The sequence below is a fragment of the Ursus arctos genome, unplaced genomic scaffold (assembly GCF_023065955.2).
Source record: "Ursus arctos isolate Adak ecotype North America unplaced genomic scaffold, UrsArc2.0 scaffold_16, whole genome shotgun sequence".
NCBI classification, from domain to species: domain Eukaryota; kingdom Metazoa; phylum Chordata; class Mammalia; order Carnivora; family Ursidae; genus Ursus; species Ursus arctos.
Genome location: NW_026622830.1, coordinates 52,882,364 through 52,910,102, shown reverse-complemented (window position 1 = coordinate 52,910,102; position 27,739 = coordinate 52,882,364). Strand labels below are relative to the sequence as shown.

General features: G+C 56.1%; 2 protein-coding genes, 1 long non-coding RNA gene and 1 pseudogene across 7 annotated transcripts in view; 3 read left to right on the top strand and 1 right to left on the bottom strand.

Moving 5' to 3' along the window:
• LOC130543845 (uncharacterized) overlaps window positions 1-27,739 on the top strand; it is a 407,309-nt gene that overhangs the window by 292,045 nt on the left and 87,525 nt on the right. The gene's annotated exons all lie outside the window — the stretch shown is intronic.
• Window positions 13,305-15,088, top strand: LOC125281938 (DENN domain-containing protein 3-like; annotated as a pseudogene).
• LOC130543854 (uncharacterized) lies at window positions 15,107-26,810 on the bottom strand. The gene is made up of 2 exons (XR_008959537.1): window positions 26,303-26,810; window positions 15,107-18,649 (listed from the first exon to the last, which is right to left on the bottom strand). It is a non-coding gene; the product is annotated as an uncharacterized LOC130543854 (long non-coding RNA).
• Window positions 23,827-25,934, top strand: LOC130543847 (DENN domain-containing protein 3-like). Its single transcript, XM_057312863.1, has 2 exons — window positions 23,827-24,481; window positions 24,837-25,934. The coding sequence occupies exons 1-2, from the start codon at window positions 24,371-24,373 to the stop codon at window positions 25,326-25,328; spliced, it is 603 nt and encodes a 200-aa protein (XP_057168846.1). The 5' UTR covers window positions 23,827-24,370; the 3' UTR covers window positions 25,329-25,934.

The window sequence follows — 27,739 nt, the reverse complement described above, 5'->3', positions numbered from 1 at the left end:
GGAGGGCTTGTTGGACCTGACGCCAGGGTGAAGGGCCGCCCTTTGGACCCGTGCAAACCCTGTGAGATGCTGAGCTCAGAGATTACGCAGTCTCCGAGTGAACCGGCGGTAAGCATTTACCAACACATGGCTTCCTCTCATTTACGAATATTTGAAAGAGAAAACTACTTTCGACAGCGGGGCTCTAGCTGCTTAGGGTGGGCTGTCTGGGCAGGTCGGAGGCATTTGGCAAGGCGGCCCCCCTGAGGCGTGGCGGCCCCGTGGCTTTGCCGCGATCCCATCTCTCCGGAGGGCGCTCGGGCTTCATCGGCTGTGCAGCCGTTCCGCGTCCCCTCTGCTGGAGCTGCGCCCTGGCTCTCTCGCAATCCCTGTCCTTCTGCACCGTGGGAGCGGACGAAAGAGGCCCAGCCCGAGGCACAGGAGTACACGAGTTGCTCACCACGCGTGCACACACATGCACACACACACCCAGCCCCCAGGATGCCCCATTTAGATGCTCACAAGTCCGTCAAGGTCATCAGTCCCTCTGAGGCTCCTCTGCCCCACTCACCCGCCTGGTCCCGACAAGAGAGATCTTCCTGTGCGATCACTGTGCTGGGCTCCAAGGGAGTGGGCATCTCAGCCACAGTCCCTGCCCTGGGAGTGGACGGACCAGCACGAGGGCAGAACATCAGGCCTCTAGAGGATGGTGTTGTCCACGCTGGGGAGGTGGCACGGGGGCCCGTCATCTGTGGGGCCACAGAGGAGAAGCCTGGACTCACACCTCCCCCCCAGCCCCGTCCCTGTCCTGCCATCCTGCCTCCCAAGGGTTCCTCACTCTGGGCCCTCCCCACTCTGCTCACTCGGACCCCTCGCTCACCAGCCTGATGACTGTAGAGCTCAGATCCCACTTCCGGCCTCTGCCCTGCAGCCTGGGTCAGTCTCCTCAAATACCTCACTGGCTCCATGTCTTCCTGGGCCAAGTCCTCAGCCTCTTGCCACCATCCCCAGGACAGATGCCAGCCTCCCAAGCATGGCGCCTGAGCCTTCCCAACCTGGCCCCCGCCCCCTCTCCCGCTGTCTTCATCCCTCTCCAATGTGCGCTGGAGCCCATGCACTGGACCCTGTTCCGGGGCCAGGGCAGAGCCAATGGCAGGACAGACCTGCCCACCAGCTCCTCAGCTGCGGGACCCAAGGACTTGCTTGTGGGGCTCTGCACACGCCACACCGTCCCCACTGCCTTGCCTGCCGTGCTCTCCAGGCCTTTTCTCCCTGGAAAATGCCTCTTCACCTTCCTGGCTGGTCTCAGGGCTTTCTCCTCTTGCCCGAGCCCCCCGCCGGAGCCCTGCTCTGATTCCTTAGCGCCTCTGCCCCCCTCTCTTCCCTGGGTATGCACTTGCTGCCCAGGGAGCTCCGGGGGGAGGGCCGGGGAGGGCTTGTATTTTATTCTTTGCGGGCCCAGCTATTATCACAGGACCAGACATATAGTAGGTGCTCAGTAAACATCCCAATAGAACCGAGCACGCGAAGGCTCAGGAGGGGAAGCGGCTTCCCAGCGAGCGCCTTCGGACAGCTTGGGTCTGGGAGCGGTCACGTCTGACTTCTTCATAGCCAACATTTTCTCCTGATGTGCTGGTCCTCTCGTTCCCCGGAGAAAACTCTTTATTCAGACTCATGTTTTTCTTTGTTTATGGATATGTAAACTTTACCAAGAAAAGTCAAAGCCTGGCTTATATTTTCACGTGGAAAACCAGCTAGCCCTCAGCTCAGGACTTTTGTGAGGAATAAATAATTTAACTGTTTTAGCTGTAGTGCAGTTCCGTGTTGCTGGAGAAGGAAAGAAGTGCCCCGGATCCTTCCAGAACACTTGTTCTCCTGGGCCCTGGGGGAGGAAAATGCTCTGGATCCCTGCAGGATTAATTTATTCCAAAGAAATAGAAGAATGCTCGGTAGGCGAACATCGGATGAAGTGCCAAAGGCCAAGACAGCCTGTCCTCCGGAAGCTATGCCCTGGGAGCAGAAGGAGGTCACACAGAAAACCTCCGGGGAGGGCGGACCCAGCCTGGCCACGGGTGGAAAGAGGACACGCCCCTGGGGCATTTGGACCCTGGAGAAAGGACAAGAGGAGTAGCTGAGCCTGAAAGGCTTAGGGAAGAGAGAAGAAGAGTCAGAAACAAGTTTGTGTTGGTGCCTCGTAGGCCAAGACACTCCCTCAGCTGTCCTCACCGTGTGTGCTCTAGGCCTTGAGTTCCTGCTTTGCCTCATGTGAAAATCTGGCCCCTGATTTCTTTCTGTTAGCGTTTCTGGGGTACCCCTGACCTTTGTTTTACTTTTAATCTTCTGGTGGAATTTCGTGTTAGGTCCTTTCCTTGTTACCAGCATCGCACTGGATTTTGTATTTTGACCTGTTCTCCAGGTCTGTTTTTCAACTGGAAGATTTCACACATCTGCGCGAAAGTATATTCATTCTAGACTGTAAAGCAAAACACAACAGATTACACAGCAGTCTGTTTAGTATCAGCTCACAAATGTAGGACTAAATCCCAAACTGTGTGGGCGGAGCATGTGTGTGTATGGACGTACATCAAAAACTTAACTGCTTATCCTGGGTGGTGTGAGCTTTTTCTTTTTGCTTAAATGTATTTTCTCATGAACACGTGTCACACACACACAAAGGATTAAAGTTTCATAGGTTAAGAGTCAAATAATTTGCAACCAGGTTTAAGGGCAATGGGGCACCTCAACTCTTGATGGAAGAAACTCACATTACCTCTGGAGCTCTCGGCCAGAGGTGTAAAAAGGGCAATGATTTGAGGACAATAAACACCGGCTGGAACATGGTGACGAGCACCCGAACGCTGCAGTGGGCATTTCTGCTCTGTCGTGTGTGGACGCTTACGGTTATACATGTCAACATGACCCAGCGTCCACTTACCATTAAGTCAGAGGACTGGCCCTGTAGATGATTCCTATAAACCATGAGAGCAGAAGGTCATGCTGATCGCACCTGACCATCGACCGTGGTGTATGTGACGCTGGACCCTCAGAACAACCCTGCAAAGTAGGTAGTACTATTCCATCTTACAGACAAGAAACCGAGGCCCAGAGAGAGAAAGTCACTTGCCCAAGGTCAAAGACAGCACATATTGGAATCAGGATTTGCAGCAGGGGTATGAGAATGAGGAGGCCGGAACCCTGAGTTCAGGGTTGTAGCTTGGAGGGAAATAGCCCCTCCCACTGGGGGAGGAGGTAGGAGAACACAGGTGCAGCCCTCGGCCGAGGTGTGCTCTGGGCAGCCCTGCAGGGAGACGGAAAGCACCATGCATTTGGTGGGGGGGCCCTGACCAAGTCTGGGTAGTGCAGGACAGGCTCAGGGAGGGGTGGGGCTGGCAACATGGGGGCCCAGACTTCGAAAGGCCCATATGCCTCCCGGGTCGGACTTGTAAATATTCAAATGTCCCCGCTCTCTGCACGAGGCTCTTCCACAGTCACCGGTAGGTTCAATTTTTCCAACAGCCGGTGAGGTGGGGGTCATCCCTGTTTTACAGATAAGGGAACAGGCAAATATTTGTCCCATTCGGTGGATTGCCTTTTCATGCTCTTAATAGAATCCTTTGATGCACAAAAAGGTTTTAATTTTGATGAAGTCAGTTTCTCTCTCTTTCATTGGCTGTGTTTTTCTGTCATATGCAAGAAATCATTGCCAAATCCAACGTCATGAAGCTTCCCTCTATTCCCTATATTTAAAAGAATTTTAACACCTAAACCACTGCTAAAACGCACAAGGCGTGCTGCTATATACCACAGTTTGAGACCGGGTCCTCCTAAACTCCGTTAGAGGGATGCCTGGGTGGTGCAGTCGGTCGGGCGTCAGACTCTTGGTTTTGGCTCAGGTGGGGGTCTTGGGGTTGTGGGATCCAGCCCTACCGGAAATCTGCTGGAGATGCTCTCCTTCTTTTTGCCCCTCCCCCACACTGCACGCGCTAAGTAATAAACCTTTAAAAAAAATAAACTCCATTAAAAAAAATTTATTGAGATGAAACTCCATAGCGTAAAAGTAACCTTTTCGAAGTCGACAGTTCGGTGTTGTTCAGCATTACTCACAACGGTGTGCCCATCCCCCTATTTTTGCCTCTGTCCTTTACGGTTTACAAACAATTTTCATATCTATTTTCTCCTTTGCTCTTCACAGTAATCCTGAGAGTGAGACAGAGCAGCAAGGCTGCTCCTCGGGATGGGGGTGCCCGCAGCAAGAGCCCCTGTAACAGCGAGCTCTGCAGCCAGTCCGACCTGTCCCTTCCCTGGCTCCAGCGTGGGGCGGTGTTACGCCCTTGCAGGTGGCCCCGTTAGCCAGGCTCTGCGTGCTCCCGCTTCTCCCTTGCCTGCATCTTCTGCCTCTAGATGGCCGTCATGTGGCTTTTCCACCTGTGCCTTTGGTGGCTGGTTATCTGCACTTCTGTGTCCAATCCCATCAGCACTCAAGGACAGGGCAGGCGTCTGCAGCACGAGCACTGGGGACTCACCGAAAAGCACAGGGTAAAGAAGGAGCCCTGTGGAGGACCTGTGGCCTTCTCGGGTGTTAAGGGTGAAGCCCAGAGAAGCAGAACCTCGCAGGCCCCGTGCACGGCGGGAGCCAGGCCCGGACCCGTTCACACCAGAAGCTCCCTTCCTCAAACCCACCCTTGCACCTCTTGGAGGAAAAGGGACACTGCTCTCGCCCGAGCCTCACTTAGGTCTTCTTGACAGCCGCCAAGTGTTTACCTCCCCGAGTCCTGACCACACCCAGCAGCATTTGAACAAACAGGAAGCCGCCGAGGCTTAGGGCCAGTGAAGAGCTTGGCTGTCCCACAGCTCGCACAAGAGCCAGGCTCCAGCCCAGGTCCCTAGAGCCCAGGGCTTTGCTGCCTTCCTGGAGTGGCTCATGCCTCCAAGCCGCATCAGTGAGCCTTTCCTGGGCACTGGGGGTTCATGGGTATCTCCACTCTGCCCTGTGCTGAGGCCACCAACAACGAAAACACCACGGAGAGAGCCAGACTACCAATGAGATCGCGGATGCCAGACCTAAGTGAGAACCAGCAGTGACCCACAGCCAATAAATAGGTGACTTAGTGAGTGAAACTCGGAACCCATGAGTCAGGCTGCGGGCAGTGAGGGCCTCACCAGGCTGGGAAGGTTGGAGGAATACTGCACTCCCAGGTCCAGGCCCACCCATCCCCCTTGTGATTCTGACATTGCTTTGTTCCTTTTCATCTTAGGCTGATGACAGATGTTTGACATTATTATTAAACATTTGTGGTTTTTATTTTATTTTATTTTTTTATTTTTTATTTTTTAAAGATTTTATTTATTTATGTGACAGAGAGACAGCCAGCGAGAGAGGGAACACAGCAGGGGGAGTGGGAGAGGAAGAAGCAGGCTCATAGCGGAGGAGCCCGATGTGGGACTCGATCCCACAATGCCGGGATCACGCCCTGAGCCGAAGGCAGACGCTTTAACGACTGCGCTACCCAGGCGCCCCAAACATTTGTGGTTTTTAAAAAATGAATCATGGATTATTAGAACTAGAAAAGTTCCTTTCATATCATTTCCCGCTTTTTCTTTTTTAAAGATTTTATTTATTTATGTATTTGAGAGAGCTAGAGTGAGAGAGCACAAGCAGGGGGAGCAGTAGAGGGAGAAGCAGGCTCACCTATGAGCAGAGCTCTCAATGTGGGGCTCAATCCCAGGACCCCAGGATCATGACCTGAGCCCAAGGCACACACTTAACCCACTGAGCCACCGAAGTGCCCTACCCGCTCGGTTTTATAGATGCTTATGCTGGCCTGCAGAGAGGGATAGGGATGTGCCAAGGTTGGCGGGCAGGCAGAGCTGGGACTGGGATCAGCCACGAAAGCCAGCCTCCTGGCCCCAGTCTGTGGCTGGGGGAGGCCCACGGTCCCTCCCCCCCCCCCGGAACAGGCCAGTCTGGAGCTGGCCAGATAGGGGCCCTGTCTCCTCTCAGACCCTCCTCATCTCTGTGCTCCCAGGCTCCATCCATTCCAGCGGTGCCCACCCCGCGGGGTTTCCTGCCCAATGTTGCTCAGCCTCTCACTAGACAGAGCCAGCAAGGTTAACCGGGTTAACCAGGAATGGATCTTTCTACCCCTTCCCCGCCAGCCTTTTCTGCGTCCACGCCCGACCAACTCCGCAGTCCAGGGCACAGGAGGGCTTCCAGGAGGCAGCGAGAGCCGGGGTCGTGCCAGGCCTAGGTCTCTCCTCGCCCTGTAGAGCCGACCCAGGGCTCGCCAGAGCAGGTGACTTTCACGCCCTGGGCCCCGGGGGCTGGGCGCCCTCGCCTGCCACCTGGGGACTCCGCCCACTTTCCTCCGTTCCCCGGGAAGGGGGCTGCCGGTGAGGCGGGGCCAATGGGAGGGAATGCGCGCGCACAGACACGGCGCACGCGCCAGGATCCGCGAGCCGGTAAGGAAATGACGACCTGGCGCGGGGCCCCGCGGCCGCGCCTGCCAGACCCCGCCCCTCTGGGGGCGCCGCCGCGGGGAGGCCCCGCCCCGCCAGGCCCAGTTAGGGCTCCGCCGGCCCCGCCCCCACAGAGGCCCCGCCCCCACCGGACCCCGCGCGCCGCAGCCGGCCACGCCCCCATGGAGGCCCCGCCCCCAGGAGGCCCCTCCCCGGGGGAGGTACCGCTCCACAGACTGCTCATTGCGCGAACCCGGCGCCTGGCTGTGGGCCGCCTGGGTGCTGTGCAGGCGGCGCTGCGCGGGGCGCGGGGCTGGGGTCGGGGTCGGCGGCCCCAGGCGCCCGAGTGGGGTGCGCCCAGCGGGCCGCAGCAGCCAAGCAGCTATGGCGGAGGCCGCACCGCAGCACCTGACGCTGCCCTCAGGGCTGCTGGAGTCGTGCGCGCTGCTGGGGCCCTCCCGGGACAGCCTCCGCGGCCCCGAGCAGGTAGGGGCAGGTGGCGAAACGGAGGCGGGGCGCGGCCGGGCGGCGGCTACGATCGGAGCGCGGGTCTGGCCCCAGCATCCTGGGCGTCTGCGGGGTGGGGGCGGTGCTCGGGGCTCCGGCCAGACCCCCCCTCCACCGCATCCCGCCCGGTGCGGGGACCTTGGCTGTCCTGGCCGCGGAGGAGTCGCGGGGGTCTGCGGACTGGGGAGCCCTCGCCGGAGAGGAGCGCGGGCTCGGAGGACGCCCCTCCAGGTGCTCCGCCTTCGGCCGCTCGGTCTTCGGGAAGCACACCTGGGCAGGGTGAAGGCGGCTGATGGGGGGAAGCGGGGGTGCGCCGGGGCGCCTGGGGTTACGTGGGGGAAGAAAGGATTTCATTCATTATCCCGGACTTACTGTCTCCTCCATGGTGGGTGCTGTGCCAGGCACAGCATCGTGAGGTTTGGGGTTTTAGATGTAAGGGGCACTTTCAAATGTTCTGCATTTAGTCATTTTGCGATGAAACCTTCCTGTTTTTCTCGCTTGCAGAAAAGGCTGCCTACTCCCTGCCCCCCCCCCCCCCCCCCCGCCCGGGGCCCTTTTCTCTTTCTCTGTGTGCTAGCAGCCAGAGTGACAAACCCTTTTCCCGGAAAGCAGCAGTTTTGGACACTCTCATTCTCTGTGTTTCTTTACTGTGCCCCTGCTTTTTCTTGGTTGTGTAACCCAGGCTTTCTTTTGAATCGGTTTGTGGCCCTCTTTTTCTCTTGGTCCAGGATGTCCATATGACCCTATCTGTGGCATTTTTCTCTGGTTAGTGGTGATGCCCAGAGTACTCCGAGATTCCGGCTCTACCGCCCAGTTACCTGGGCAAGTCCTCATCTCATTCTGGACAACAGCAGTGAGAGGCACAGGAAGGCACCCGAGTATTTAGGGGTGCAGCGGAAAGGGTCGAGGTCATCAGGAGAAGCTAGATGTTGCTCAAATTAACTGGATAAATGTCTCTTAATGTCTTGGTATTCTCCTTAGCTTTTTTTTTTTTTTTTTAAGATTTTATTCATTTGAGTGAGGGAGAGAGAGATAGAGCAGGAGAGGGGCTAGGGGCAGAGGGAGAAGGAGAAGCAGACTCCCCGCTGAGCAGGGACCCACAACCCCGGGATCATGACCTGAGCAGAAGGCAGATGCTTAACTGAGCCACCCAGGCGACCAGTCTCCCTTAATACAGAGCCAACTTCGATGGTTTCTGCATTTCCCTCCTCCTTTCTTACTCCCCAAATCCCGGTGATGTCTGCATCCCCTTTTGACCTCTGTCTCCTCTGACCCTCATCGACTGGGTTATCTCCCTGCCTCTAATTTGCCAATGGCATTGCCTCCTTTTTCTTCTGATAGGAAATGACCTGGTTTCAGTTGCTTCTTGGGTGATTTCGGCATGCATGTTGGTTGCCCCAGGGTGAGACGTGTCTCGAGAGCAGGGTGAATGGCACGGTGGTGCTTTCCTGCCCCAAACAGGCCACGGCTTTCCCAGGCAAGTAGCAGTTTGCTACTCTGCATTTTAGCTATTACCCTTTTTATCCTACACGCTGATTCTGTTAGGGGTTCAGCAAGAGGTGGAGCGCAAATATTTGGAGTAGGAAAAAGGCAGCCTTTCGGGACGGATCCAGCTTCCTGGGCTGAGCCTCCTTTAAGGCCGATGTTGACGTTACAGTTACCTAAACATGTGACTTCACTTGGCCACTCTGCTGTTATAGCAGTTCTATTTCTAACGTCTGAGGCTTTTTTTATAACTCTGAAAATCACCATTTCTCTGTCGTTGAGGCATTCCTGCTCGGTGACAGATGAAAACAAGCCTGGAGGTATGAGAAACATTCCACTTCCTGGTAGGGTAGTAAGGAGTCCTAACTTCCCATTTCATTTCTTAGATGGGTGGTGTTTTGTGAGGGTAGTGACAAAGACTTGGAGAATACGTCCACCCCATGGGAGGTTCTGGCTTGGTTACATCTCTCTCTACTCCGTGGTTGCCGTGGAGACGAGGCGTGGGGTGTGGAAGGATCCACCACTAACCCTCCGAGTGGGCCGAGAGCTCCGTGCCTCGAGTAGCTCACTGGCGTAATTCTTGGTGTGAAGGCAACATTGTAGCGGTTCTTGGTGGAGAGTGTCCCAGCTTTCGGTTTCTAGAGCAGCGCTGTCCACCAGAACTTTCTGAGTGATGACGCCCGTGTTCCTCATCTGTGCCATCCGTGTGTCGGCCACTAGCCACACATGGCTACCAGGTGCTTGAGGCATGGCTAGTGCCACTGAGGAACTGGATTTTACACTTCATTGAATTTTAATTTCAATTTCAATAGCCACGTGGCTATTAACGGTGGTGGACAGCAAGTTCTAGAGTGCTAAACAAATCTGTTTTCTGCTTTATTTCACAGATTATGGCCCATCCTGTGTGAAGATCAGTGCCGTTCTATAATCTAACAGAAATAAATCTGTGGGGGTGCCTGGGTGGCTCAGTCATTAAGCGTGTGCCTTCGGCTCAGGGCGTGATCCCGGCGTTCTGGGATCGAGCCCCACATCAGGCTCCTCCGCTGGGAGCCTGCTTCTTCCTCTCCCACTCCCCCTGCCTGTGTTCCCTCTCTCGCGGGCTGTCTCACTCTCTTTCAAATGAATAAATAAAATTAAAAAAAAAAAGGAATAAGAAATAAATCTGTGATGCTATCAGTTAGGGTGTGTGTGTCTCACTTTTTAATTAGCTCTGGTTTTTTGGACTGAAATGGTTGTTCCCGGGGAGGGGTTAGTAAATCAGTGTGGGCGAGAGAAGAGCAGGAGTGACTGTCCCCAGGCTGTGAGAACAGACCTTGTCTCGCCCCTAGGGGAGGGGCCGTTGCAATGCTCTGGGATCCAGGACTGTGCGTTCAGGAACTTACTCTGATGACCCAGTCGGACACGTGCACATATGTATGGCAGACACTGTTCACCGCTGCCTTTGCTCAGGTTGTGCGTGTGACGAAGAAGAGAGCACGCCAGCTGTCCCTCGGTAGGGCTGTTACTGCGTCGTCCCCGTGTGGCACCATACAGCTGTGACAGGGAATCAGCCACCCCATATGCTGAAGTGGAGAAAAAAGCTAGCGGAACCAGTAAAAGGAGATGATTGTATGTAGGGGGACAAATCATATTGATATATACGCACATAAGAAACGGGAAGGCTGTAATCTCCGCTGTGCATAGTATTACCCACCCTTTCGTGGAATTAGGGGGAAGGCCTTTCCTTTCTGTTCTTATGTATTTTATTCTTCCTGTATTGTCGTTAGCTTTTAACATGAGACTGTATTGCTTATCCAACCAGAAAAGACGCAAGGACATACGTTCAGTGGAAAAACAGATGTGAGATGTATGGCCAAATGCCAAGTTGGCTGAATTTAGGCCATCTTACTTTAAGGGACTAGATAAATGGCGGGGCGAGAGGTAGTCTCCTGCCGTTAGCATGATGACCGCATTCCCTGCGGCATCCGGACTGCTGCGCTCTAAGAGGTCGCGGAGCGCGAGGATGTGAATGGATGAGCAACCTCCGCTGAGAGCCGTCGGCTGGCTGAATGTGGGGACACAGAGAGACCACACAGTCCCCGGCCCAGCCCACCAACAGCTCTGAAGGTGATAGAGTACAACGTGGAGGGCATCAGTGCTCTAGGTGCTGAGCCAGGGCAGGGGGAGGCGGAAGGAGGTGCTGTAGGAGGTGAGGAGGGAGGAGGTGCAGGGGAGGTGGAAGGAGGTGCTGTAGGAGGTGAGGAGGGAGGAGGTGCAGGGGAGGTGGAAGGAGGTGCTGTAGGAGGTGAGGAGGGGAGGTGGAGGTGATGGAAGGAGGTGCTGTAGGAGGTGAGGAGGGAGGAGGTGAAGGGGAGGTGGAAGGAGGTGCTGAAGGAGGTGAGAAGGGGAGGTGGAGGTGGTGGAACGAGGTCCTGTAGGAGGTGAGGAGGGAGGAGGTGCAGGAGAGGTGGAAGGAGGTGCTGTAGGTGGTGAGGAGGGGAGGTGGAGGTGATGGAAGGAGGTGCTGTAGGAGGTGAGGAGGGGAGGTGGAGGTGATGGAAGGAGATGCTGTAGGAGGTGAGGACGGGAGGTGAAGGTGATGGAAGGAGGTCCTGTAGGAGGTGAGGAGGGGAGGTGGAGGTGGTGGAAGAAGGTGAGGAGCCAGGGGCTTGATGGTCTAGAAGAGGCGCCTTGTCCTGGCTGCAGGTGAGGAAAGTCTCCCTCCAGTGGGGGTGGAGGGGGCATCCCTGGTGAAGAGGAGGAGCGGGGAGGGGGTGAGCACGAGTCCGGCGGAGTGGAGAGCAGGGAAAAAGCACAGCGTTGGACCATGGGCGCTTGTTTCTGGAGACCGAGAGGTTCAGCGGGGCACGGCTTTGGGGGCACCCTGGCTTTGGAAGCAGGCTGGCCTGCTGCTCAGGCGTACTATGCAGGTCGTCGTCCTGCCCTGTGACGTAGCACACATGTGCCACATACATGGAATACGTGGTAATAACGGTAATGTATGGAAACAGATTCCATTTTCATTCTGGTGGAGGGACAGAGATGGTGTGTGAGGCTGGTTTGGACCCATCGAAGGGTCTGCAGGGGTAAAAAGCTGGTGCCAGTGGCAGGAGCCACCGCCCGTTGGGGCAGGTGATGAGGTCACATGTGTTCTGTTTTTTAAGATTTTTATTTATTTATTTATTTATTTATTTATTTATTTATTTATTTGAGAGAGAGTGAACACAGCGGGGAGGGGAGAGGCACAGAGGGAGAGGGAGAAGCAGGCTCCCCGCTGAGCAGGGAGCCGGACCTGGGGCTCCATCCCAGGACCCTGAGATCATGACCTGAGCCGAAGGCAGACACTTCACCGACTGAGCCACCCAGGTGCCCCCCCTTTGTGAGAGTGGACAGTGCGGGTCGGGCGCCCTGGGCCGGGCGGGAGGAGGCAATGCCATTCTCATGGCAGAACCCTTGAAGGATTAGTTTGTGGAGTCTGTAGCTGCTCTAAGTCCCGGGGTGGGTGGCTGCTTGGTCTGCAGGTGCGCAGCTGGGCTGGCACTGGGGCTGCTTTCAGAGACCTTTCTGCGGTTGGTGGCTCCGAAGACCCGAGGGTCACTGTCTTTATCACAGGCAAGCATATGGGCGGAAGCTTGGGTTTTAGGGAAATCAGCAGGAGCTTAGTTTTTGAAGCTGTGAGTTTAAGGGACTCGCCAGGTATGTCTGGAGGCAGCTGGGTGCGGTCTGGGACTGGCAAGAGGTCTGAGCTGGCAGTGGGACTCTGGGCACCGTCCCTAGGTGAGGACACCATGTGAGTGTGGAGACTGCCAGCCAGGCGGGGCACTTGAGGAGGGGCAAGGAGTCAGCCCTGGGGGGGTCACAGCCTGGAAGGAGGGGTCTGCCGGGGCCCTACCCAGGAGCGTCAGGGCAGAGGGGAAGAGCAGAGGGGGGTTTGCAGGCAAGGGGCCGGCTCCACGCTGTGCTCACCGATGTGATGTTTGACGTGAGGAAGGAGCGGACGTGCATACTTTCATAGTTAAGTAGGTCCGAACTGCTGGATGGTGATAAGGAAAGTTTTAGAAAGGTTTTGTAGAACTCAAGACGTGGTTTCCTTTCATGCCTGATACACAAAGATGTAAACATTATCCAGTACTATGGATTTCCCATGTTTGGTCTTTGTTCCCACTGGTACTAAACTTTTTTTCCAAATATAAAGAAATTATTGCCTGAATTTAAATTATACAGAATAAAAATAAGCTTTTTGAGTTTAGAGAGTGTATTTACTGATGGGAGTTCCTTGTATGAATCCTCTCAAGGGTAAGAGTTCCCCTTTGGCTCCACGATTCTTACTGAAACGGTGATGCTGGCTGTCCCTTCCCTGCCGGTGACAATTCCATTTCTCCTGGTGACAACGATGTCCTTCCTCATGCCCTCTCTGAGTCCCTCAGAGATCTTTGATTCCGCGCAGCCCACCCCACCCCGGCGTCCTCCCACCTTCCCACATGCTTGCCACCCAGCGAATCCTGCCCTTGACTTCTGTTTCTCCACTAGCTTGGAGCTGACCTGCCCGTTTCTCTGTCACGGCCTGTTGACCTCTTCTGGGAGCTCGGGGAGCAGCCCGGCAACTGCCTCTGCGGAGTGGCCCGTCTCAGGCATCGTAGCTAGACAGAACGGAGGTCGGAGGCAGAGCCCGTGCTCTTCATATTATCTGGGGGAAGACTGAAAAGACAAAAGGTTTTGTAAAAATCGGGTACCAAGTTAAAGTTCGAAAGTGTTCAGGCTGAATGACCCTGTTGTGTAGACCTGGGGTGACCGTTTGGTTGCTGGAGGAAGGGTGTGTCTCTTCTCTCTGAGGCCGGCAGTCCTTCTTCTCACCCCTCGGTCCGTGTCCCCAGGTCAGTGGCAACAGGACCACTGGCATGGGGCATGACGCCGGCACCCCATCTGTACTGGGCTGGACAGTATGCGGCCCCCCCCAACCTGGGAGGGCACTGGGGCCTCTAGTGTGGGGGCTGGGGTTGAGCCTTTGACCTGCGACCTTGCCCCCTTGAGAGGGAAGCTCAGGGATGCGGCGTTCACTGCTGCAGTCCAAGCAGAGCTGGATGTGAACTGAGGTCTGCCTGTCAGTCCTGGGCTGGCAACTGCCGGGCTGTGTGCCCAGGGGCAGCCGGAGAGCCAGACCCTGTGCTGTGGGTGACTTGCCTGAACGCATGGCCTGATGGGTCCCTAAAAGCAGCTTCTGTGCCGTCCTTCCTGTCCTGGGCCACTGGTGGGTGAGGCCACACACACACACGTGGGTGCGGAACCGGCACTCTGGCGGGTCGAAGGGGAACAGAGCGACAGTGGGTGCTTGGACAGAAGGCGCACAGCGGAGCAAGGGTGAGCGCTGTTGGCTTACTCGTATTACTCCCTTTAGGTGTCCCTGAAGCAGGGGGTCAGCAGCCCCTCTTCTCTCGATCCGGAGGTCCTGTCAGTTTTTGTGCCTCCTTTTGTCAGTAAGGATGACAGTCAGACGGCTGGCGCCCCCTCTGCGACTCTGAGCAAGACCAGAAGGCGCTCCTTCAGAAAGAAGAGGGACAAGCCCAAAACGGAGCCCTGGAAGGGCCTCCCTCCTGAAGACATTAGTGTCCCCAACGGTGTGGACCTGCTTGGCCTGCCTCAGCTCTGCTTCCCAGGTATCCCCCGCCCTGCTTTCCCAACTCCCCCATGGTGCTTTCTAGAAACCAAGTCAAGAAAGGGTGACAGACGGGGGGCTGGTTACCCCTGGCAGCCCCGAGGCCAAACTGCAGGTCTCAGTTCTCTTAATCTTGGGGGTTTGGGAGCTGAAGGACGTGCAGCCCAATAGTGCAGCCCCCGTGTTTTGGAGAGCGAATCCCAGACGAAGGGCTGTCGGGATCGCCAGCACGGTTGGTAGAGGTGCTTTCCAAGGATTTTCACTTCTGATTGACAGGCCCGTCTTCCAGAGGTCCGGCCGGTGGGTCAGGATGAGTCCAGTTAGCCTGCAGCATCTCCCCCCAGAGTGCACTTCCGTCCGGGCTCCCTGGCCCCTTTTTTTCCGGGGACCCCGGGGCCTGCAGCCCGGGCTCACATGCTTTCCCCACCTGGCCTGTTCCCGGCAGTGGGTGGCCCTCATGTTTTCCACTGGTCTTTGAGAAACGCTGAGTGGCTGGTGTAGAAGACTCAGACTAGGGACTTCCCGTCTGTCATTCCCCGTCTGGGAGGTTCCATCGGGAATGGCTGCTGTCTCCCGGTCTCAGGGATTACAACCCGGGGACAGCTGGGACAACCCCTGCACCTGCCATGCTCAGAAACGGTCGCCTCCCCCAGGCACACCCCAGAGGGTTTGTCTGCGGTTGTTCTTATGTTCCTTCGCTAAATTCTGCAGAGCACAGAGGGTGGCTGAGAAATGGGCACCCACGGAGGGACGGAGGGGGCCACGGCTGGCTGGCGGCCCGACCCCCCAAGTGCCACAGCTGGCAGGGCGAGGACAGGTTCTGTAGGCCGCAAAGTGGGCTCACGGAGAGCCCAGCCTCGGAGGTGGATGCCACGGGGCCGTGCCGAGATTTCCTCTCCTTTCTCTACCCGCAGGGGGCGTGTACGTGGCCTCCGAACCGAAGGAGGACTGTGTGCACTTCCTGGTGCTGACCGATGTCTGTGGGAACAGAAGTATGCCGTGGTTGCCCAGTACTCCCGACCCCTGCACGTACGTGACCGCCGTGAATTCCCTCTGAAATCTGCTGGTGTTTATTTTTGCTGAAACACGCTTCCCGCAATCACCACGATTGTAATCATGTTAGCGTGTGCGGGTCAGTGGCACTAAGTACACTCCCGCTGGCGGGCAGCCCCTGCCGCGTCTGGTTGCAAAAGACGTTCATCACCCCGGAAGTCCCGCCCCCGGCCCCCGGCCCCCGTTCTGCCCACATGGGTTTGCCTGCTTCGGACACCTGGTGTCAGTGGACTCAGGCTGCATGTGGCTTCTGTGTCTGGCTTCGTGCACTCAGTGGATGGGGTCAGAGTTCATCCACGTTGGGGCAGCAGCGCCTCTGTCTTACGGCCGAGTCCTACCGCCCAGTGTATGTGAGCCACAGCTTGTTTCCCACATGTCCGTGGAGGGACATTTGTGTTCTTGTATGCGGGGTGACGGCTTTGGGCCTCCAGAGCATGACTTGGCCCTCCCCCGCCCGGCAGGGCCACGAGTGCGAGCCAGCCGGCCCCTGGAGGTCGCAGGGGCCGCCGTGCACCTGAAGAGGCGGGGTGACCCACGGCCTGTGTCCAGAGGGTTTCCAGAAGCAGCAGTGCTTTACCCCGGGGAAGTCCAGGAATCCCACACCGAGGGGGCGGTGGCTGCCCGGTTGTTCCTCCCCACTCTGCCGTCAGAGGCTGGGCCAGGTGTGCTGGGAGAATTATCCCTAAGTGTCACGGCATAAGGCTCAACTCGATGGGCTCTGTCCCTTCACGCCTGTGGATGTGCCTCGGAAACCTGTGGGAGTCCAGCATTCTGCTGATGTCTGAGTGCGCGACCTCCGTGTCTGGACTAGGCGTCCCCTGGACCCCTGGACTAGGGTGGGCAGTGGGCAGCGCGGGGAGGCCACCCCTCATGGCCGTGTGTGCGGGCTGCTGGGCCTGCGGCGTTGGCAGCCTGCCTGCTTGCCTGGGTTAGGTAGGGGTGGGAGACGAGCCGGGGGCCGAGTTCCTGCCCCTCCCTGGCCAGCGCTTCCGGCAGAGACAGGATGGGAGGCTGGATTATTCAGGAAGGTGCTTGGGAGCCTGTCTGTGAAGTGATCGCTATGAGAAGTACATGTTATTTCTCTTATCCTTAAATACATTTTAAAAAGGTCACAGCCTCTGCTTTGCCTGTGACTCCCCCACTACACCTGGCTGCTGGGGTGTGCGTGACCCCTCGCCCATCCTCTCAGTGCCTGCGTGGTTTCGGGGTGACTCTGGGCCCTACATGCTGGCCTCCCCACCTCCCCTCGTGCCCAGTGACCATCCACGCCCTGTCCTGCGCTCCTGTCTTTCCGTGGACTGCACGCGCAGCCCTGCCCGGAGTGCAGACGGCACTGTGGTCCTCATATGCCAGCTGCCCGTGTGCTCAGCCCGGTGCCGACGACCCTCCTGCACAGTCGTTCATTTAATCCACAGCGAAGGGGGCTGGGAACTCTCAGCATCATCCCCGTTTTACCGCTGAGGGAGCAGGCAGTCGCACAGGGAGGTGAGGGGACTTGCCTGGGGGCCCAGCACACTGACTTGAGGGCCTTGGTTCAATGTTGGTGGGTAGACGAATGGCGTGCCCACTGCTTGCCGGGCTCTCCCCCTGTCTTGCAAGACCCTCGCGTTCACACCATCCCCAGGTGGAGCTGTTATCACGGTCCGCCGTCCCTACTGAAAAACCCCAAACAACCCTCCACGGGGGCCAGACTGTGGCCCTCAGTGATGCGCCACTCGTAAGCTCTGCAGTGGTCTGTGCCTTCTGGAATCTCGGTGCCGGTACTTTTCTCCAGCTGAGAACCCCCCCTCTCCCCCACCGACACACACACATATGGCCCAGTGCTGGAGGTTTTTTCCTGTGTAAGCAGAGCCCATGGCCCCTTCTGTGTCTTACTGTGTTCTCACTGTGTTCCAATCTGGGGTCGGGACGTGTCATTGTCTCTGCCACCTCAGCACATCACACACTGGGGGAGGGGGGCATCTGCGAGGACTGGGACTCCCAGTGACACAGGGGGGGCATCCACGCTGACTGGGACTTGCGGTGACACCGGAGGGGGCGCCAGCCGGGTGGCGGGGGAGCAGGATGCTGTCTGGGCCCCTGCCCTCTCGCTTCTGTCTGCAGAGGCCCACACTGCTGAGGATAGAAGCTGGGACCAGCTGGATCGGAGGGTGACACGGGCCTGTTGCTTTCTCTCCAGGACGAGTCGTGTTTCTACAACGGCAAGGCGCACTGGGAGCCATCCTGGCCGACCGCGGGCGTGGCTGGCTGCTTCGGACCGTTCTCGGTGTGCGTGGTCTCCAAGCTCCCCTACTACAACGCCCTCAAGGACTGCCTGTCCTGGTGAGCCCGTGCGGTGCCCGCGTGTCTGCGAGGCCACGCCTGGCGCTGGCGGTGGTGGGAGGGCTCTGGTTTGGTGACGGGAGCTCCCGTGAAGGCCCAGAGGCTTCCCGAGGCGGTAGCCTGTGGGGAAGGTCTGCCAGACAAGGGAAGATGAAACCAAACTGTGGGAAGTAAAATTAGTATGGAGGATTTTATGTTGTTTGGTTTTTTAAAAAAGACGTCCATCAGAAATAGCTCTCCTCCTGTTATCTGAGAAAATCAGGCTGCCGCTGCTGTCAGTCCTGTTAAGTTCATGACAGTTAACGAATTATCTTTTCTTGGGGTGGAATCTTGAAGTGCCTTAATGCTGATGATATTGAGTAGAAAGCCTGAGGACGTAGAGAAGTTTTGAAAACTCTAGAGAGAATCGCGTCGGGCGCACTTGCCGCCTGTCGTCGGGGGATGATTGTGGCGTGTGGACACGGTCCATCCCCCGGCCACACGCGCCCTGGCCGCCTGGTTTTCGTTCTCACCAAGTTCTAGTCTTGGAATTCTCAGTGGTTTGGTTAACGACAGAGGCGGCCAACGGAGGTTTGCCTTAATGCTGTAATACCCACCCTCCACCCCTGGCAAGTCGCAGACTTCTGGAAAGACCATCATTTTGGTTCTCACACTGTGGTCAGAGGGATGAGCAGGAATCCTTCCTGACCAAACTCACCACCTTCGGAGCTCAAGTTCCAGCACCTTAATGTTTTAGTTTTCAAAATGTGGCTGGTGTTTGCCCATAGTTTGGGTCTAGCCCGTGTTTTATTGCCCCCGACACAGAACAGAGCGCTCGCCGGGTCTCCCTCCGGGACTGCGTGCTCAGTAGGGCATGTCTGCCCGGGCGTGGGCAGTGATAGGATGATAAATTAGGACAGGGTCCCTTTTCGTTAATTAACTGGTAATCTTCAGCACCTGAGGGTAGGTGGCTTGTGCACCCATCTCGTTTCCTCTTCTGTGAATAGGGGGTGGTGATGCCACCCTTTCTCGAACGGAACGGGTTCGGGCCTGCGGGGAGGACAGCACCTGCTTCACTTTCTCGGCCTTTGTACGCGTGATCATTCACGTGTGACTGGCAACAAATACCATCCTGCTAGACGTTAATGCGAAGGAACATTTAACTCGAAAAACGTGTTCAGTTTCCCTGCTCCTCGAGTTTTCTGTCTCCTGATGGTCGTTGCTAAATGACCCGAACTAGAAAACAGAAAAACAGATGACAGAAATGCAAAAGGCAGTTTATAAATACAGATTTATAGATTTTTAAAATCTGTTTTTCTGCTATAACGGTGGCGTGTAAACTAGGCCTCTGTGTGGACAGAAATTGGGAGAGAATGCTTAGTTGTATTTGGGGAATTAGATTATGGAGAGTCTGGTTTTTTTTTTTTTTAACTCGATACTATTCTTTGACAATAATTAAAATATGGAAGAATATTGAATTATCTCCATTTCCTGACACTAACTTCAGGAAGAGCTATTATTATTTTTAAAGATTTATTCATTTATTATTTTTAGAGAGAGAGAGAGCAGGGAGGAGGGACAGAGGGAGAGAGAGAGAGAATCCCAAGCAGGATCCATGCTGAGTGCAGAGCCTGACACGGGCTTGATCTCATGACCCTAAGATCGCGACCTGAGCTCCAATCAAGAGTCAGATGCTTAACCGACTGCGCCACCTAGGCGCCCTGACTGACCCCAGGCGGACTTATGATTTGTTACTTAAAGTAACAGCGTAAGCGCTTGGCTTGCGGGACACGCGTGGGCCCTGCTGTGGCCCTGCTGTGGCGAGTGAGGCCGGGGACCGCCCCAGGGCACAGAGGTGGGGTTTCCAGGGCAGTTGGCTGAATTTTGCCTAATGTAGACACCATGTCACCACCACTGCCATTAAGACAGAGAACATTTTCACCACGCCCCAAAGTTCCCTTACACCCTGTGGTCGCTTCCCAGCTGCCTGCCCCCAGGCACCTGCTGGTCCGTCATGCGTTTCAGTCACTTGCCGCTGTGCCTTGAACAACGCGGTTTGAACTATGCGCGTCCACGTACACCTGGATTTTTTTCAACAAATACAGTACAGTCCTATATATGTATTTTCTCTTCCTCAGGATTTTCTTAAAAACATTTCCTCTTTTCTAGCTTACTTTATTCTAAGAATACAGGATATAATGCATATTACATGCAGAATACCTGTTAATCGATCGTTCGTGTCGTCGGTAAGGCTTTAGGTCAGCAGCGGGCTATCAGCAATTAAGTTTTTTGGGGGTTGAGAAGTTCTATGCAGGTTTTCAACTGCGTGGGGGAGAGCACCTTTAACCCCTCACATTGTTCAAGGGCCAACCGTACTTCAAAAGTCAGAATGCATTTGGGAAACAAACGTGGCCAAGCACTTTCCTTTGAGATGTTTACTCGCTGCTGAAGTATGACCCAGACAGAAAATTGCATGAATTCCAGCTGTGTAACCAGCACCCACAGCAAGAAACAGAACATGACCAGCCCCCATCCCCCCCACGCCCCACCTCTCCTGTGCCCCAGTGCAGGCAGGTCCTGACCCTGGGCAGCCTCACCTTGCTGTCTGAGGCCTAGGGTTGTCGTCAGTGTCCTCCCGCCACCTCCCCCGCCCCCAGCCTGGAAGGCCCTGGGGCTGCCGGCACTGGCAGACAGGTCAGCGCTGATTAGAAATGCTAAGATGTCCTCCAGTCCCCTTCATGTCACTGCAATGTTGTGTAATCGTTCTTTCTGATGGCTGAGTAATATTCCATTGTGACGGGTAGTAAGGAGGGCACGTATTGCATGGAGCACTGGGTGTTACACGCAAGTAATGAATCATGGAACTTTACATCAAAAACTAAGGATATACTGTATGGTGACTAACATAATAAAAATTATTATAAAAAAAGAAATGCTAAGATGACAATTGGATACTCATACTTATTTTGTGATTTGATTTTTTTTTATTTTAGTTTATTGACTCATCTAAAGCTCTGTAAAGATTTTGAAGTTGACAATCACATAAAAGATTTTGCTGCAAAACTGTCTTTGACACCTAGCCCGCCGCCTGGACCGCTTCATTTGGTCATTAAATCTGGAATTTTGTCTTTTCTTTATGAATAGTAAAAGTCCTATGTCGACGATGGTTTTAATGTTTTAAACTGTTTCTTACGTTCCAGGGTGTTTAAATTACGCTTCTCAGGTTCCTTACAGAATCATCTAATTACGCTGTTTCTAGAGATGCGTTTGCCGGGCGGCCCGTGATACATGGTGTGGAGCTGGTGATGGGCCCCTTTAGTGCTTAACACACCGGCTCATTTGGTTTATTTGTCTGGAATATTGGGTATTGTATTAAACTGATTCATGTTTTCTCCTGTCCGGGGTGATTAATGAAAAGTACCTGGCTTCCTATTTTTTGGTTTTTCCCAGTGCCACCGTGTTGTTGAATAAGTGGCCAAGCGTTTCCGTGGGTCTGGGTTCCCTGGCACGCTCGTCCTGAGATGTTGTTGGCTCTTTCACCACGTGAGGGTTTCGGGCTAAGGACAGTTGCAGAAAGGCAGCCCACGTTCCCCCTTTGCCGAGTAATGGGCCAAGACGGCTGAGCTGTGATGACACCTGTCTGGCCTGGCATCTTCCAGACTGACGCAACCACCGGGCATTTCCTCGTTCTCAAACAAGCACCTGCCAGATTAGTGTCTGGAAGAAGGTCATAGATGTCGACTCTGCTTCACTCAGTCCTTTCTGGAAGCTTAGACATAGAGATCTCGGTTCTCTACGTATTGATTATTATTCACAGTTGAAAAATTAATTTTATTTCGCAGGAGACATGTGATCATGAACTTAAAATGTATATTTTTAATATCACACTACAGTGTGTGGGATGGGGGAGGGAACCCTGCCAGATGCATTCCAGGCCCAGAGACAGAGCAAGTTGCCCCAGGACCTTGGTTCCGCTCCCAGAAACCTTTGTAGGGACGTTTATTGGGTTCTTGTTTTGTGCAAGGCTCTCATCTTTATCATGTGGATAATTGGTATTTTTTTATGGTTCAGTGAAGTCATCAAAGTTTCTGTTCTTGCTCTAATCACTCAACAAGTGTTCCCTGAGGACCGGCTAAGCAGTGAACAAAGCCGAGTTCAGGGCAGTTTGAGGGTTAACCGTATGTACTATGTTCCGCCTTTGAGCATGAGTAATGCACGAACCGCACCCATACCCATCTTCTGTACCTCGGAGTCTTGGATGAATTCATATTTGGTTCTCCGACTTTTACCACCCCCGTGAGAAAGTTTCCTGGGGGTCGTTCTTGATGCCTCTTCTCTTCACCCCTGCATTCCATCCATGGCTCATCCCTGACCGGCCAGCTCCCGGCGTTTGCCTCTAGTTGGCCACGGCCACCACCCCACGCAGGGCCACTGGGTCCCACCTGTGTGACTTGGGGAGCCATTGGTCTGGTCACGTCCATTCTTGACCCTTCATTCAGTTCATCCTTTGCATAGTGGCTGCAGGGACTGTTAACATCTATCCATTGGACTCTCCTCTTGTGCGTAAAAGCCCACAATGGCTTCTCGCTGCGTAGCTGCCGCAGTCCTGCATCCCTAGCCCCTGTATCAGTGTCCTGCTCTGTCTCATGTCCTCACTCCCTTGCTGACTGTTGTCCAGCCACACTGGATTTCCCTCAGTCCCTCGCAGGTGCTGCCCCCAGGCCCTTGCATATGCTGTTCCTGGAAGTCAGGTTCTTCGGGATGGCCTCTGTGTGACCTCCCACCCGTCTCTCTGTGCCCTGCTCCCTTCCTGCAGAGCCCAGCATGGTCTGCAGTTAGGGCCCGCACACGTGTGTGTTTTGTTCAATGTCCATCTTCTCCATCGGCCTCCAAGCTGCATGAGGAAAAGGCCCCGTTCAGAGCTGTGTTTGCGACGCTGTTACCATGCCTGCTGCTCCCACAGCTGTCGAGTGAATGAATGAACGGATGGGTCGTGTTTCGGTGTTAGCCTGTCCTGTTCACAGAGCAGGGCCTGCGTCTTGGTTCTTGCGCATTTGTCCGAATGAGCCGAGTCTGGCTCAGACTAGCCGCTGTGATCCCCCTCGTGCGGCCTCACCAGCTCTGGGGTCCTCATTGATACGTGGCCCTGACCCATCTTTGGGAGTGTTGAACCACTGTGGCTGTTCCTTGTTTTGGAAAAACGCAAGGCCAAGATTCTTCTCTAACCCCGGAGCCGATTCAGCATGGAATTCCAGAACCCACTACAAGCAAACATTGATGGAGAGGCTGTGTAGCTAGTGGTCAGGAGCTGTGGTTCCTGTGAATCAAGCGTGTGGGCGCCGGGTGGGGCATCTCCTGTCTGCGTCAGGGGCGGTGGCGCCCAGCCTCCACCAGGCCTGGCTCGGTGCCCTTTCGCGGACGGCGCCTGGACCACCAGCCCGAGAGCAGCAGACACCCGCGTCCCTGGGCCCGCTCTGCCGCTTCTCTGCCCACCAGCGGGTCTGATTTTACGTGCTTTCAGAGCATGGCCAAGTCGCTGGGTGTGCACGCGAAATGCGCCTTTTCCGTCTCACTCTACCGGACTCACTTCCTGTGTTGCTTTGTGTGTGGATCCTATTGTCTGCGTGGGGCTACAGTCAAAGCTGAACTTTGGAAAGTGTTTCCCCGAAATCTCTCTCCCTCCTCAGTCTCTTCACCTGAGAGGTGGGGTGGACAGCAGAGCCCAGCTCAGAGGGTGTGGATCTCACGCACGTGAGGTCGCTGGCATCCCGGGGGCCCAACAGCGTCCCTGGTAGAATGACTGGTGTTTGTATTAGTTTCTACCTGTAGTTGGGAAGCTGGTCGATACGTTTATTTTTTGAAATATTGAGGGGAATTTTTCATATAAACTTTACAATGATTCATAGTTCATCACCGCTGGGAGCATGTAACTCTGCTCTACCGTGTTTTGTTTTAAATAAAAAGGATGTTACTGTCCACACAGCGCGTCCGCCTTGATTCTGATGTGTCTTGCTTCTGTGGGCCAGTGGGTGACAAGACGGTGCCGTCGGGGGGCCCTTGCAGAAAGAAGGCTTCTCCTGCCCTCAGGTTCTTTGCACGAGCGTTCACGCAGAGCCGTGGTGATGCAGGTGTGAGCACGTGTGGAACGCGAACATTTGTTCTCCAGCCAGTGCTCCGCATCTCTCCGTGTGTCCTCCTTCCACACTTTTCCTGGCGGGAGCTTCTCTGTGCTCAGATTCGAATCTTCTCTGTGCTTGTGGCCCGGTGCTCCTCACACTTGGGTCACTCTGTTCTGCTGGTCCCCAGGGCTCCAGGGACACTCCTGGGTGCCCCCCAAAAGGCTGACACCCACGGTCAGGAACGAACTTGCCAATGAGCTGGAAGGCTTCTCGGTGGAGGGGCCCCTACCGTCCCCCTCCGTCTACCGCGTCCTTTTACACAGAAGGGGCATTCTGCAGATACTGAATTTGAATCAAAGTGTAATTTTGAGATACCATCATTGAGAAAAATAAAGTCTTTCTCAGCGATTTCTTAAAGTGCATGTCTTTAAAGAGCTTTGACAATTACGTTGAAAATACTAAGAGAATTTGTAATATGCAGTAAGTGTTCTGAGATTAACCCGATCGTGTTTGACTTAGAACCTGTGCTGATCGGGACAGATGTCCAGGTGTCAGTTTATCTTTGCCGATGGGCAGTCTGCTAATGAAGTAAAGAGTTTAGGGAAGTTTGGCCGAAAAAGACATTCAGCACTTGATTCACGTCTGAGCCTTGCTCAGCAATTCTGTGTCTCTGGACTGTTTGGTTCTGTGACATATATGGGGATAGCGTGAGTCTTCAAACACGTATCCTAGGTCAGACACCCTCGGTGCCAGAACGGAGAGTCTCAGTGCATTTCGGCCTCTGCTGGGAGCGGCTCTCTGAGCTAATTACGGAACTTGGTCGTCACAGATATTTAACATGAAGCCACTACAGATCGTGTTTCCTTCCCGCGTGGACCCTGAGAGCCCGGTCATCGACTTGGACCTTCACCTGCCTTTGCTGTGCTTCAGGCCCGAGAAAGTGCGGCAGGTAAGCGTCCCTCCGGACCTGGGGCGTCCGTGCTGGTTGGCTTGGTGGGGCATCTAAGCTGTCATCGTCTGGAGGGTGATTCCAGGGCACGTGTGTTCCAGAACATTCCAGAATGTTCCGAATGTTCCACAACGCACTGGGAATAGTTGCTTTTTGGCTTCAAGCAGACATTCAGGACTGTGCACACCATTTACAAGCAGTGCTTTTGGGGGTTAAAGGGGCTTTCGTTTTGGCAAACAGCAGGGAAACCGGGTGAGACCTAGGCTCCACGTGGTTTTGGTGGCGCATTCACACGCATGTTCAGTGCATGGCGCGTGGTCAGAGGTGTGTACACGGTGTCGTTGATCTCCCCCAGATCCTAACGTGCCTCCTCATGGAGCAGCGGATGGTGTTCTTCTCCTCCAGCTGGGCGCTGCTACCGCTGGTCGCCGAGTGCTTCCTGGCCTACCTGCACCCCCTGCAGTGGCAGCACACGTTCGTGCCCGTCTTGTCGCGCCAGATGCTAGACTTCGTCATGGCACCGACGTCCTTCCTCATGGGCTGCCACCTCGACTACTTTGAAGAAGTCAGCAAGGTTAGGCCTTGGCCATTTGCTGTAGAATGTCAGATCCTTGTGACCCCTGCGGGGACTGGCGGAGAGGGGCTTCCAAAGGGCCCTGCAGGGAGGGCCACGTGCCCTGGCCACAGGGAGAGGGTGGGCACTCCTGTCCCTGGGGCTCGTGCTCTGGGCTCCACGCACGCGGGGTGCTGTCGCGGGTCTGCACCATCCTCCTGCAGTCCTCCGGGTCTTTTCGAGGCTGGGGGGTTCTGGGCGCTGGGACCCCGTGTCACGTGCCAGTCCCCTTAAATTCCCGGGGCTCCAGCGAGGAGAGTGTGGGTGTCGGCACTGATGGAGCCTGCTAACCGGCCTGGCCGTGGCTGCTTTCTAGTTTTGTGGCCTTGAGTGAGGTGCCAGCCCTTACTGAGCCTCAGCCTCCTTGGCTCTAAAGTGGGCATGTCCTCCTGGGCCGGGCTCTGTGTGGGGACCACCCCCACCCGCCAGCACAGGGGAAGGGCTTGGCAGACCCCAGCAGCCAGTGTCCCGGTCCAGATCTTGTGTTTCTCTGGTTAAGCTTCTGTTGTTCGTTCAGTAATGCTGTGGACCATCCTACTGGAAGACGCCCCGTCTATGGAATTCCCTCCTCCTCCTCCTTCCTCTCTCCCCCCTTTTGTTTTTGAGGCAATCCGCTGGCTCCCAAGAAGGCCAGCTGGCCTCCCCAAGCCCCCAACCTCCCTGTACGCTCCGGCCTCGAGCCCCTCCGTCTCACCGAGACCCCCCGAATCCACCAACCTCCCCATCTTTCACGAACCCCCCCAGGCCTTCTCATGTCCCCCAAACCTCCCCGTTTACCCGAGCCCTCGGCCTCCCCTTGTCCCCTGGCCTGCCGGAGCCCGCCGACCTCCCCACAAGTCCGTCCTCCACCCATCCCCGTTCTCCCAGAACCCGCCCCCTCGTCCCCCTTCCCTGGCCTCTCTTGTCCCCCCGCCGGCCTCCCCACATCGCCGTCCTCCCGGAGACCCCCAGTCCGCCCCACATCTCCCGACCGGCCCGCGCCGCGGTCCTCCCCACAGCGCCGTCCTCCCCGGGCCCCTCCCTCGTCCTCCCCACTTCTTCGGCCTCCCCACATCCTCGGCCTCCCGAGCCCCGCGCGGGAGGCGTCCGTCTCCGCCGCATCCGCCCTGCGGACCGGCTCCTTGGCCCCGCTAGGCCCTGCCAACCCCCAGCTCCAGGAGCCGGCCCGCCCGCCCGCGTCCCGGCCCCCTCCCCAGCCCCGCACTCACTCGGACCGCGCGGGGCGCCGGGAGGCGAGGGCAGACCACTGCGAGGCGGCGCCGCGAACCGACGGGCGGCGCTCCCTCCCACGCCTCACGCCGCAGGCGCACAGCGGTCCCGGCCCGGCGGCGGCAGCGGTGGCAGCGGGCTTGCACCCTCGGGGCCGTGCTGCGTCCGTCGGCGCGGGCCGCGCGTGCGCGGCGACCGGCTGAGCCGGGCTTCACCGCCAAGGCGCGCGCCGGGCCGAGTCCCCGCACCGATCTTTGCCCCCCCGCTGGGAGGACCGGGCATGCGCCCCGCGGCCCGCGCATGCCCTGCACGCCACGGGGCTCCGCTCCCGAGACCGCGCCAGACAGTCGCGCCCGGAATTCAGGACGGCAAGGGACTCAGCGCGCATGTGGTGGCCGGGTCCAGGGAAGCCTCGGCGGAGGCCGGGAGGGGCGGCCCGCCGAGCTGAGGTCCCGGGGCTCCCACCGGCGGCACTCTGGGCCGGCGGGGCTGGACCGACGTCGGGGAAGCCCTCCCACCCGCTGCCCTGCCCCCCACAGCCCGGACGCGGCCCCTTCGCGGGGCCGCCCTAGCCCGCCGCCCTGCAGCCCAGCCCCAGGGCCGGAACCCGCGCAGTCGAGCCCTGCAGTGGGCCGGGGCCTGGCCCGAGTCCTCGCGCGTGTCTTCGCCAGGCTTCCTGCCCACCCCGAGGAGTTAGGTGTCCCGGGCCCCTCTGCACACAGGAGAGTGAGGCTCAGGGGTGTGTTCCGTGGCATCACAGCTAATGCTGGGCTGTACTTAGATTGAATCCTGGAAGACGGCCTGAAAGAGGCTGTGGGAGGCGGCTGGAGGTAGACAGATGTGGGGCCTGCGCGCTGGTCTCAGGGCTGGAGACAGAAGAGGAGGACCCCGGGGATCTGGGAGTCACCAGGCCTAGGGCAGCTGAGCAGACCCAGGACACGAGTGGAAGGGGCAAAAATGCACTCGTCCAGGGGCTTCTTCAGGCATCCTTAGGAGCCTGGCCTTTGTTCTTTAGGCCGCAGGGAGCCTGGGGAGGGTTTCAAGCAGGAAGTAATATCTGATTTGTGTTCTTTAAAAAAAAAAAAAAGACAACCTTGCGGTAGGAAATGAAACCAGAGGCAGGGCAACTTTCATCTTTATGGTGTCACTTTGATCCTCACCACAAGCCAGGAGGCAGGTTAGGGCCACACTCCTTTTCAAAGGTGAACTCCTGAAGCCCAAAAAGGTAACCCACCGTTCTGTCCTCAGAAGGTATCATTTGACTCTAGTTGTAACAGAAGCAGGTAAAATAAAACAATTTTGCGTAGCAAGAGTTTTACTATATATGTTTTTGTTGTTCTTTAATGAAATGTGTTACGGTTATTTGTAGAATTTTTTTAACTCCATCCAAGTTTGCAAGGAAGTGTGTCTCTGAATGTGAGCCCCAGGGCCTTGGT

Excerpts from the sequence above, each read along its gene's own strand:
- LOC130543847 (XM_057312863.1), top strand. The coding sequence starts at position 24,371 with ATGAAGCCACTACAGATCGTGTTTCCTTCCCGCGTGGACCCTGAGAGC. Across the intron at positions 24,482-24,836 it reads GGCCCGAGAAAGTGCGGCAG|ATCCTAACGTGCCTCCTCAT; the intron begins GTAAGCGTCCCT and ends GATCTCCCCCAG.